Source organism: Juglans regia, chromosome 5, assembly GCF_001411555.2.
Source record: "Juglans regia cultivar Chandler chromosome 5, Walnut 2.0, whole genome shotgun sequence".
NCBI classification, from domain to species: Eukaryota; Viridiplantae; Streptophyta; class Magnoliopsida; order Fagales; family Juglandaceae; genus Juglans; species Juglans regia.
In genome coordinates this window covers 7,599,029-7,612,166 of record NC_049905.1, presented here as the reverse complement: position 1 = coordinate 7,612,166, position 13,138 = coordinate 7,599,029, and the positions used below count along the sequence as shown (strand labels likewise).

The following is a 13,138-nucleotide window of genomic DNA, read 5'->3' as shown; positions in this document are numbered from 1 at the left end:
CTGTATGTAGAAGAACTCATTCTATATAGATGCTCGCTCGACTCATGTGGAGTATTAATGGATCATATTTTGTATCACAAATTAAGTATATAATTAAGAGATCAGCAGCTGATCAGAATTAGAAACTTTCAGTACTTAATCATTAATTATGAGCTATCTTAATTACACATGATCATGTTCATGCAAGATCGAACACATGAACATACAAACCTAGCCAAGTTTAATTTCTAGCTTAATTAATTAGGAAGCCTCCTTGATCGTTTACTTCTGTATATATATGAAAATGCTAATTACTAGGGTTTCAGTGCATGGCAGGCATGTTCCAGACTGGAATTATATATACACGCGGCCTCATTGCTTTCTCACCTACATTTCTTAAATTGCTTTGAAATTAATTCACTGCAGACTAGGTTTCAGTAGTAGTACTAGATCTACCGATGATCAATATGATCATGAATTAGTATCAAAATTAGTAGTACTTGTATTTATCAGGTGTTTTGTGTTAATCTAGCTTTCTCTGATCTAGTACTACTGCAAACATGAGTTCGATCGACAGGCCGAAACCTTCGGATAAATTTGAAAAATCAGAACACAGATCGAATAATTAATTAATTCCTAGATCATGATCATGAACATTTGATTACAAACATTAATTAGTCACTTCCAAATGCAGTAAATGGATCGAACTGTATATGAAAGATTACATATATATCTGAACACATGGCGTTTAAAATGAGGAAAATAAAAGAGAAAACTACATGCACCATTAATATTACACATGATATAAAAGGGAAATTCGTTCTACAGTAGTAGCAGGATACAAAAATATAATAACTACTCAAAAAAAAAAATGATAATAGGGTGGGAATAATACCATGATATATGTGTGTGTGTGTGTGTATATATATATATATATGTCCAAAATTCAGAAAAACTTTCTAGTACCAGTTGCTGTTGATGGGTCCTGATTAGGCTCATGCCCCAGTCTAAGCTCAAGGTCTATCTCCGAACCTGTCGAGTTGATCTGATCATGGGCTAGTGATGAAAAATCCTGCTCATGAGTTTTCCCATGAAGTTGATTGTCTGGCTTTTGATCTTTGTCGTCTGATGATGCTGTTTGGAAAAATAGTACTGGAAGTTGCTGGCCGACTTGATCATGATCATCACCAACGTCATGGGTTAATTCATCCCTAATAGCCGTATGATCATCATGTTGACTAGGAATCCAAGGCCATTTGATCATGCTGCTTCTTTCGTCTCCAGGCTTGGCTTCCATTAATGGCCATGAAGAATTATTATTCATAGGTAATGGAGAGTTATACAAGGAAATAGTAGTAGAAGTAGTGTCAGTGATCATCATCCCCGGCGGCTTTATTAATGGGATATTGTTCGAAGAATATGGTTGCTTATTACTTTCGTGATTGACGAATCGGTACTGCGCATGCTGCTTGAGCTTTGCGGCCTTTTCCTTGCGGTGGATATTCATGTGGCCGCCTAAGGCTTGTGCATTTGAGAAGCCTCTTTTGCAGAAGTTGCAGTCATAGGACCTGGTTAATTGGGTTGATGATGCCCTATGGTCGTCATGATCATTCTCATGTTCTGAGGTCGCCACCTGCAGCTGCTCCATATTGTTTTCTGGGGTTAATGGCTGCTGATCAGGATCAGACTCCATTTCCAAGGATTCAGAGATATCAGAGAGAGAGAGAGAGAAATTTTTGTGTTCAAGGGGGGCAGAAGGCTGGCCTGCATCTAGATTTGTGAGATCATCTGTAATTTCCTGGATGTTATATATATATATATATATATATATATAGTAATTTAACTTTAATTTTATTTTTTTTTTAATTTTTTTTTTTATGGATTTGATGATCTATACCTTCAAAATTAAGGCTACACACTCAAAATGATCAGATGGCAAAATTATATGCTGTCTCCAACTATATATATTATAACCCAATATCCACATTAATTTGGTCATCAAGTACTTAATTAATATGATTTAAGTATGTTCTTATATATTGAATATAAAAAACTACAATGAAGATATGATTTCTTTTCAGCATGTTCTTATTTTATAGTACTTGTCAATTATGGATTAAATTAATTAATTACAACTAAGCAATTTTAATTACTAAAAAAAAGATATATTATTGTAAGGAAAAATGATAAACGTCACACAACTGATTTTTTCACAATCTTTTACACAACTATATTTAATTTTAACTCGACAAAATTTCGCACCCTGTTAATTTGAAATTCAATTCAATATATATATATATATATATATATATATATGACAGGAACAAATCATTCCTAGGATCCTTCAAATCATGTCTTCGAGGATTTAAAACTTAATACAACTAGCATATATGTTATAAGCGACAAATAAATTAACTAGTTTGGATTCAATTCTCGTCGTTGGATATGAAATGCATGCTTCGTATATAATCGTAATAAAAAAAATTATACGCATCTAATGAGTCAAGTTTCAACCAAGTCAAGTCGTTAATTATAAGTTAAGATTTTCTCGAAAAAACTTGTTGACTTGTATTTAGGATTTTATTAGAGGAGATTATATTTTTAGTTTACATGATTTAATTACTTATAGCTAAATCAACCATATCAATGCAATTAATATGAATTAAATTAAGTTTTCTCCTATTAAGTTATCATATATATATATATATATATATAGTTAAACTTAATTGTATATGTTTGGCAACTTTGGCCAGTACCATAGAAGCCAAAGATCAAGTCCTACAATTCCTAAGTACCATACAATGACAGCCAAAACCCAGGTACGTATATATAATATTTTTATCAAGAGTCGACACTCTTTGACAGAGGATGTCCTGCTCATCTAAAACCCAGTGCGCCAACAAGGCATGCATGCACCATCTATCCTGATCTTCCTCTACACGTCTGCCATGTGGAGCTCAAGAGATCATACCTACATAGTTAATATGTATGTTTTCGTAATCATTTTCATCTCATCTCTTTATTATAATTTTTTTAAATTTTTACATAAAATAAAATTAAAAATTAAATTTTTTTAAATCTTAAAATAAAAATAATATTTAAAAAAATATATTCTAACAATATTTTATTCAACTTTAAACTTTTATATTAACTCATCTAAAACAAACTAGGCAATTACCATTATATATGTGTGTATATATATATAGTGTGTGTGAAAATGTTTATGTAAGCATTTATGGAAAAAAATATGAGTAATGATATACATAATTTTTTTCACAATCTTTTAGTCGAGAAATAATTTGTATAAGTTTCAAATAGATAAATTTTATACAAGATTTTATAAAACAATAGAACCCACCTTTAAAATGTGTAAAAAAAATTATTTTTTATTAGTAGAATCCTTTTTTTTACCAATGATATGTATGGAATTTACTTATTTGGAGCTCGCCAGACAATCATGTTTAACAATAAATATATTTTTATAAAATAAAGTTAATTTTATAAATAATTTTATAAAAATACCTCTCATTCATATATATATATATATATATATAGTCTTAATGGTAATGATTCATTCAACCGGCCTCTTAGTCGGTGTTTTTCATGCTCGTGACATATTTTTGGATTGATTAGCGGGTAGACTTGTCAACTATTTTATAAATATGTATGTGTACCATCATCACCCATGACGATTAGATAGATATATTGTCTACGACTTCTTTTGTCTCTTTTAAAGAGAAGAACACCCATAACTACACCCTCCACATATTCAGTTAAGCCATGCGCCCTTAAAGATTACAATTTTTTTTCTTTGAAAAATTACATTTTGTACAAACTCCATCATTGTTTATAATTTACGTATTAAGTTATCTGACATACTTTAAATTGTCAAAATCTAAAATGAGCTCAAAGTTTAAAGCTCACTCAGTAGGAGTTTCAGTAGATTTGAGAGATGAGATGAGAATTTTATGTTTTGTTTTGAAGTTTAAAATATTATGTTTTAATATTATTATTGTTTTAGAATTTGAAAAATATGTATTGGGATTTGAAAAAGTTGAATTGTTTATTATATTTTGTATAAAGATTTGAAAAATGTGTAATAATGAGATGAGATGAGATGAGAATTTTATATTTTATTTTGGTTACCTAACCTTCCCTAAGGAGTTTGATTGGATCGAAAAAATCGACTAGACTAATGGTTAGGTCTAGTCGAAAGTTGAGATCGGTCGGTCTCAATCTCACAAATTTGAATTGAAGAATTTCGATTCGATCTTGAGTCTATAAATTTTGGACCAAACCTGTAGCTGAATTGATATCTACCAGTCTGGTCTAACCTTATGCGTGGTCCGATTTACACCTCTTAGCCCACTAAAAGCTCATGGAAGATGAAAGCTCGTTATGATATTAAGGATTGGAGAAATAGAGGGTGTAACAATAACAAGGCTTGATCTAGTATAAAGGAAAGATGAGACATAAAAGCTTAAAGATAAGACATAAAACATGGAAAATGGACTTAAAAGAGGGAAGAGGGAATAGAGAGGAGGGGCTTCCTTTTTTCTAAGTCTGGAGAACTGCGCGTTTGAGATGAAAGAGAGAACAAGAGAGAGAGGTTCGAGACAACTTTCGGAGAACTAAGGACATCTTTGAAGATGAGATGAGAATACCGTTACTAATATTGAAATATTACGTAAATAATAGTAAAATAATTTAAATTGTGATATTTTATTAGATTTTAGAAAAAGAGATGAAAAAAATTAAATAAGAATATTATAAAGTTAAAATATTGTTCGATTTTAAAGTTTAAAAAAATTATCTTATTTTTTTATATTTTGTTTAAAAGTTAAGAAAAATTCTAATGAATAAATAATGATTAGATTGATTGTAAAGAATTGTGATAATAGAGAACTTTTATTCATTATATTTATAGTAGATTTTACACCCAAAATTTATAGATGTAGATCTCAATATCGAACTACGTAAATATTCATTTTCTTTATTTCAAGAAATATATCACTAAACAAGCTATGAATGAACACTCCAAACGCACCACATCAAGAACCAGAGAGGATCATTCCACCATACCATTAAAGCCAAAAAATACATCGACATCTGTTTAATAATAAATCACATTATTTTTTAAAATAATTACACAATACGACCGTATAAACGTTACTATTTTTCCTCGCTTTTTCACTTAAATTCACAAATTCATGTGAGATCACTCCTTGAGTTAGAATCCTGAGGCGCGATTACTTGAATGACTGTCCGACCGTGAACCTCGAACTCCCCGCACTGCTTGCTTGCTTGCTGGGCGGCTGCAATGTCTCAGACCCTTATTCCAACTCCCCCTACACCGTCCCCGTCTTCTCCTTCCTCTTCTTCATTATTCTCAAACCTAACAATTCCACATTCATCCCTTCATTCCAAGCTCCGAATATCACAACCCACCCGCTTAAGACCCATCCGAAGCCAACAACCCAGATTACTTTCAAGCAGAAACAGTGGCCCCACTGACAATCCCAGATGGTCGCTCAGCGGGATGACCGCCCTCGTTACCGGCGGCACTCGCGGAATCGGGTATATTTACTTATAAGTTCTGGAATTTTTTCTTTTCTCCTTGGTTCGTGAAAATTGGTAATTTTAGGCATGCGATTGTGGAGGAACTGGCGGGCCTTGGGGCGACAGTGCATACGTGTTGTAGGAATTCAAGTGAGCTGGATGTGTGCTTGAGGGAATGGGATAATTTGGGTTTTGGGGTAACTGGGTCAGTGTGTGATGTGTCAGTTCGAGTTCAGAGAGAGGAACTCATGGGGACTGTGTCTTCTGTGTTTGATGGGAAGCTCAACATCCTCGTAAGTAAGCTCCTGGATTTCCTCAGTTTATACACCCACAAACATGCGTGCGAGCGTGTATGTTCTGTTCTGTTTGAGTTCGCATTTTTGTGCTTTAACATGTTATAATCGGAAGCGTATCATTTCGAACTTCATTTCCTGTTCACTGAACTCGAAAGCCACCACATTTTGATCCATAGATAAATAATGTTGGGACAAACATAAGGAAACCAATGGTGGATTTCACAGCTGATGAATTCTCTACTCTCATGTCGACCAACTTCGAGTCTGTTTTCCATATATCCCAACTTGCTTATCAACCTTTGAAAGCATCGGGATTTGGAAGCATTGTATTCACGTCCTCTGTAACGGGTTTTGTCTCACTGAAGTCTATGTCTGTTCATGGTGCAACAAAAGGTAATTTACCTGAAACCATGATCGCATCTTCCTATAAACTTTGAACTCGAGGAGTTTATCTAAAGGTCTTTTTTTCTTTTTATTTATATGTGATTCCTAGGAGCAATCAATCAACTCACTAAAAGTCTGGCTTGTGAGTGGGCGAAAGATAATATAAGAAGTAATGCTGTGGCGCCTTGGTACATCAGAACCTCAATGGTGGAGCAGGTACTTCACCTTTTGCATTGCTGATGTGATTATTAGTTTGATTGAGCCCTTCCAGATTGCTTTCTGACCAATAATCATGTGTGAAATCATAGCAGCTTCTTGCTGCCACCTTGCTCTTTCCAAGGAAGTTATGCAAACACAACCCACACCAACACTAACTACCATGTTAATGGAAGTAAATTCAATTGAAAAGGAGCATTTTTTGATTGTTTGGTTTAAAGATTTTTATCTAATTTGGCTACCGAACTGAAATGGAAAATGCTATATACTACACAATTATCCCACTCTTATCATACTGTATTGATGTTGCATTATCTACTAACCTTTTTTATTTGTTATTTTGAAAAATAAGAGTTCATATAATAGTTGATGGTCAATGCCACATCGGCACAATATGATGAAAGTGGAATGAGAGAGTGATATGTATCATAACTCAACTGAAATTGATACACAGCAAAATTTTAGAATTGTTGTTCAAAATCAGCCTCCTTCCTATTCATCATGTGCAAAACCAGATCCCTAAACAATTTGCAGTCCAAAATGCTAGGACTTGCACTTCCTAATGCATGGAATGTAAAAAGGCTGAAACCTAAGTCAACATGAGAAGTTGAAGTTGATCTTTATTTTCCTTTGTTCCAGGTACTTAGCAACAAAGAATACCTAGAAGAGGTGTATTCTCGAACTCCTCTTCGGCGTCTTGGAGAGCCAAAGGAGGTTTCGTCTCTTGTAGCATTCCTTTGCTTACCTGCATCATCCTACATCACTGGCCAGATTATTTGTGTTGATGGAGGGATGTCTGTCAATGGTTTCTACCCAAGACATGACTAAAGAGCCAACTTAACCATTATGTTGATTTACATTCTCTTAATTGACCCCAGTAAGTCTAGTCAGACTAGTCTCCACTAGTTATGACCTAGCCTTGGCATTCCCCTGCACTCCTGCTTCTCTTTTGTAGTAACTACAAAGAAACAATTTTTTTTCCCAATTATCACTCTTCCTATTACTCAAAGTAATTTTTACCCTCTTTTTTTTAAGATTTCAAATAGTTCATGGTCTGATTGTATTACTGTCAACCTTTACCATTGTTTCATTAAAATATCTCCTAATCAGGAAACGATTTGAAGAAAAAGATGTCTTGGATGTACAATTTGGAAACTAATGTGGACTAGTATGTATTAGTATTTTATTTCTTGGTCATGTTTTCATCTAATGTTTCACTGATCATTGCTTGCTGGTGCAGTTCTGTGGCTGGTTAGGGTTAGTTTTCATTGATTGTTTACTAGCCTTTATATGGTCCATGTTTGTGCATGTATGAATAATCTCAAGAGTGCAAAGAATGAAGACCAGGTTACTGCATGCTTACATGATTGGGAGATAAAGGGTTTCCGAGGTTCAGTTTGCAACTTGCTTATCTGATTTGAATCATATTTGCTTAAATCACTTGGGTCGCTGGTCGAGGATAATAGGACCATATCTATATAGCCCCCCATACTAGAAAAACCATTAATTGTAGCGGTGGTGGCAGTGGCGGTGGCGGCGGTAGAAATCAAGAGCGACGAAGGCACCTTGATAGAAGGGGTGTTGGTGGCATTTGAACCAAGAAATCATGTACTGTAATCTTAAACTTTAAACTTATGGTTTCTATTTTTAGTTTGATAAACATAGAAATAGCATGAAACCCAGAAAATTAATTAAGTCACGTTTGTTTTCGGAAATGAGATGAGATTAAAATTAAAAAGTTGAATAAAATATTTTTAGAGTATATTTTTTAATATTATTTTTGTTTTGAGATTTAAAAAAGTTGAATTATTTATTTTATTTTATATTAAAAGTTGAGAAAGTTGTAATAATTAGATGATATGAGATGAGATATTTTTTCAAAACAAACAAGGCCTAAAAGACTAAAAAAGTCCTAAAAAAAATCAGAATCAGCATTCAGAGTATGTAAACCAATTTATCAAAAAGGAAGAAGACCTGAACACAATTTCTTGTCACGTTGGGATTTCTCGTATTGGGTGTCGGCCGTATTTCGTCAACACATGACGAAACCTTCATATCTACAGAGATGTTGAAAGCGGACATTTATTTCAGAAGACGTTAAAAAAAACCACAATAATTTAGGATTAAAGACGAAGAAATGATCGAAGCATGTCCTTTAAGAAGAGTCTCCGGCCAGCTTTCCCTGACTCCAAGAGTCAAGACTGATTGGAGGTGAGCAAACCTTTCGACAAAAGGAGACCCCCGCACCATGTTGACCGCAGACTAGGATTGATGTGGCTATACCACCAACCAAATTGGAATTTATGTGTCACTCAATTCAGTGGTACTTTTTTCTTTTTTTAGAATGATATTTATAGTTTATAATGTGTAAATTTCGTAATATTTCTTTAAAAATATGTTTGAATAAGAGATTTATATAAAAAATATATAATTTTTTTTTTAATAATAGATCTTACTTTTTTTTTTAAAAAAAAATACTTGTGGCTTACTCATTCTCAGGCTGTGTTTGGATATTGGAGTTTAATTGAGTTGAGTTTAGATAATAAAATATTATTAAAATATTATTTTTTAATATTATTATTATTTTGAGATTTAAAAAAATTGAATTGTTTATTATATTTTATGTTGAGATTTTAAAAAATTGTAATAATAAATTGAGATAGGTTTAAGTTTCAAACGAAGTGAGACTATATCTTGGATTACTTTTTTTTTTTTCTCTTCTTCATAGAAAAAATATTAAATTCTCTCTTTTATCAAAGTAGAAAATGGATATCTGTTGTTGATTTGATCCCGGTCTAGCGTATGAGAGTGTAGAAAGCTATATCCGACATCGAATAATTTTACTCATCATTTTTACGTCACATACTTATTTTTATTTTTATCTTATTTTTTTCCCCTCATCAACTATAGTCGATCATATCCATTATAGCTTTATATCATAGTCTCACAAATCTTTCGTGGTCTTGCACAAAAATTTCTTTCTTTTGTGGTCAAGATCATTTCCTCCATCTATCCAAAGAATACGAGATTGAGTCAATATTTTAGCTTCATTATTTTTTGTGGATAATAATACAATTATAATTATTTTATAGTTATTTTACAATTGGCCAATATAATTATATTATTTTATTAAAAATAATTTCAATTTCACTTAACTAAATCTGTTTATAGTAAAATTACAAAATAGTTACAAAGAAATATAAAATTATCATTTTATATATTTTATTTAAAAGATATGTCCTAATGGAGATTTTTTTTTCTTGATTGGGATGGAAAGGGATGTCTTTTTTTTTCATCAAGGGATGTCTTTTTCTGATGTGCTATAAAAAATTTATTGGGTTCCCCAAAAGTCCAATATATATTTTTAGAGTAATGAGATAATTGTATAGTGTATAAGTATCATGCAATCAATTTTATAAAATAGTGAGATTTATTATTAAAAAATTAATTTTTTTCATATAGATCCCGTATTTATTCATTTTTTTAAAAAAAATATTACGCAATACTTATACAATATTTACGCACTAGTGATCACAAATATCTATATTTATTTTTCTCCTAACATCATTAATATTGGAGAAATACTTTAATCACAAAGAGATTACATAAAAATAATCTCATAAATTGATGTGATTTGATATAGTTTATTAAATTATAAAATTATTTTTATTATAAAATAAATCTAATAAATTAAATAAAATTATATGAGATTATTTTTATATATTTTATTTATAGATATATAGCAGTACTCCCCGTCTAAACTCATGAGAACTGTCAGTTGTAACTGTAATGACGTTGGACTTGGAATTTGCAATCAATTTCTCCTGCCTTCGCACTGCCAAACAAGGCCATCTCTCTCTTCTTATAAAAAACATTATCCGTCAGCAACGATCGATATTGACTCTATCAAAAACGGTCTCCCTTTAAAAATAATAATTGATTTATTTATAATAAATATTTAAAAAAAAATTTTTGTTTTTTTTATCATGAATACTTATAGATAAAGTAAAAAATAATAGTAAAAATTATAAAATAAATAATTTATTTGGTCTAAATCAAATAGTTAGTGACAAACAACTTCCAAGCTCGATCGAAAAATAAATAAATTATTACTATACATATAATAAAATTCCGTAATAAACTCGAATCAATTCATTCATATAAAAGGTAAATTAATAGAATCAATGAACTAGCTACCCTTGTATAAGAAAAATAAAATGTTATTTGTACTTATAATTTTTACTTACGTAACAATACGTATTGACGTGTCAGTTATTGATATATTGAAAATTATTAAATTTAAAACTTAAAATTTAAATTTATAAATAAAATTATAAAATGATATAAATAAAATAATAAGTATGTTCATAAAAAAAATAATAATAATAACCAGCAGTTGAAATCATGGCAATGATAGAAGATGGTCTTTAGGGAACCACAGCTGCTCTTGTTACTGGTGGAAACAAAGGAATCGGGCTTATTGCTTTAATTTCTCCGTTTGCCTTCGATCTCTTCAATTAGTTGGCTTCATTTTCAGCTAATTCTATAAATTTATAGATTGAAGTTTAACATATTATCGTAGTTTAGAGTGATACATTATAATTGTAAAATTATTTTTAATATAAAATAGATTTAATATATCATATGAAACTATGTTAGCTTGTAAATTTATTTATTTTTAGACTTATTTGCGGTTTTGGCACTTCTTATATAATTAGTCAATATAAAGTATAAACTACAATTTGTTAGCTTTAATTAATCAATATAATTAATCCCCAATTAAAGCCGCAAAACTTGGTAGTTGTTGGGATATGCATGAGATAAATTCCTGGTTTTTATCTTTTTAATGTTTGTTTAATTTGCTAATTTTTGGGTTATTTTCCTGTTTATCATGATTAGGTATGCTATTGTAGAGGTATTGACGACACTTAGGCGACCGTATATAATGTTTTTTTTCTTTGCTAACAGGGAGGCAGGGGCGATTACCTTAGCAATCTTTTTTGGGTGTGACCATAGGAGTCATTTCCCGTAGTGGAATGTATAGTTTGAGTCATAACTATTGTCTCAAGGATGAACCCATAATCACAACACTCTCAAAGTATCCAGTTAATTTAAAACTCATCTCATGGCTCAAAGGTCAAGTTTTACTATTACAAGTGGTTTTAACTTACATCTTGACCCGAATTCCTAACCTCGAAACTATAAAATATCAGCTTGTACCAACTGAGCTACCACATTGGTGGTGACCATACATAACTCTATGAAGTAAATAAGAATAGATCAATAAGAGTGTAGTTTATAAAAATTTTTGATAATTCATTTATATTACTTCTTAATATTGGATCTAAAAGGTAAGCTTTTCAAAGTTGTAAATTGTAAGACTCCTCGTGATAGTATATGTGTGTCTTTCACTATTCTAGTGTTAGATATAGTTAAAAATTGTGTAAATATCGTATATATTTTTTAAAAAATAATAAAATTTATTATTAAAAAATTAAATTTTTATATAAATTTTATATTTACTCATAATTGTTTTAAAAGAATACACTACACTCGCATACTCTATCTGTAAATATTATTGCTCCAGTAACAATGACGCAGCAACTGCATGAAAATCCAAATCCTCCTACATTTAAAAAAACACAGGGTCAATGAGTCTAGAACTCCATTTTGTCTCTCCATTCTCCAAGGAAAAAATTGAGGTCGGCCACTCAGCGGGAAAAGGAGAAATTGTTTTTTTAAAAAAAAAAACCCCAAATCAATGTGCGGTTTTGCGGCAAGAGAAACGATTTGTATAAATATAAATTTTATATGAATTTTTATAAAAAGGTGAAATCTATCTAAAATATATATAAAAAAATAATAATTATTAGTAAAATCTATTTTTTTAATAAATAACTCATGTGAAATTTGTCTATTTAAAGAGTCATTTGGATTGAGAAACTCTCTCAACCCATCTCATCTCATCCCATTTTATCATTACAACTTTTTTAAATTTTTACACAAAATATAATAAATAATTTAATTTTTTCAAATCTCAAAATAATAATAATATTAAAAAATAATACTCTAATAATATTTTATTCAACTTTCATTTAAAAGTGTTAAGACCCTCTCCTGTTAATGTACTACAACCTGTTTGTGATGTAAAATGGTAAAGAAAAAATTAAACAAATACTGAAAGCCACAAGAAAAGGGAGGCACAGTAGGTATTTTATAAAAATCCTCAAAGCCACACCATCGTATTGATAAGGGTTCTACTTCGAGGGAGAACCAACCTCCTTACACCGAATAAAGAAAACTAGATAACACTTGGCAATTTTCAGAATAATCCCAACAAAACTGCCATCCCGACATATATTAGGAAAAATGCCCCTAAACGACAACCATCAACTAAGGCCATGGGCCACTAAACGACAACTTAGCAACTTACTAAAATTAAAGATCACAACTAGGTTGGAGGCCCATCAAGCCTAGCCCAACTTAGTTGGGTTCATAACAAATTCTTCCATTTAAAGAAAATTGTCCTTAAGGTTTAGATATTGAAGCAACTCTATGGTATTGGTTCCAATTTAACATTCCTGCCTCTGTTGCTATTCAGATCTATGAAATTCCAACATAAAGCATCTTTTGACATCCTCCCTTGTAGGCTTGCAACCACATCGATTAACATAGACATGTATTCCTCAAGTGATCGCTATAGT

At 31.3% G+C, this 13,138-nt stretch overlaps 2 protein-coding genes across 3 annotated transcripts; one reads left to right on the top strand and one right to left on the bottom strand.

Moving 5' to 3' along the window:
- Window positions 1–925: 925 nt before the first annotated feature.
- On the bottom strand, window positions 926–1,672 carry LOC109017369 (zinc finger protein JAGGED-like). Its single transcript, XM_018999656.1, has one exon. The coding sequence runs from the start codon at window positions 1,670–1,672 to the stop codon at window positions 926–928; it is 747 nt and encodes a 248-aa protein (XP_018855201.1).
- A 3,525-nt stretch (window positions 1,673–5,197) lies between these two features.
- LOC109017796 (tropinone reductase homolog At5g06060-like) lies at window positions 5,198–7,468 on the top strand. Of its 2 annotated transcripts, none has more exons than XM_018999990.2 (5): window positions 5,198–5,556; window positions 5,624–5,831; window positions 6,011–6,227; window positions 6,328–6,434; window positions 7,074–7,468. In XM_018999990.2, the coding sequence occupies exons 1-5, from the start codon at window positions 5,300–5,302 to the stop codon at window positions 7,260–7,262; spliced, it is 978 nt and encodes a 325-aa protein (XP_018855535.1). In that variant the 5' UTR covers window positions 5,198–5,299; the 3' UTR covers window positions 7,263–7,468. The 2 variants fall into 2 exon arrangements, with proteins under 2 accessions (XP_018855535.1, XP_018855532.1); XM_018999987.2 differs by having other exon boundaries at window positions 5,624–5,888.
- The last annotated feature ends 5,670 nt before the right edge of the window (window positions 7,469–13,138 follow it).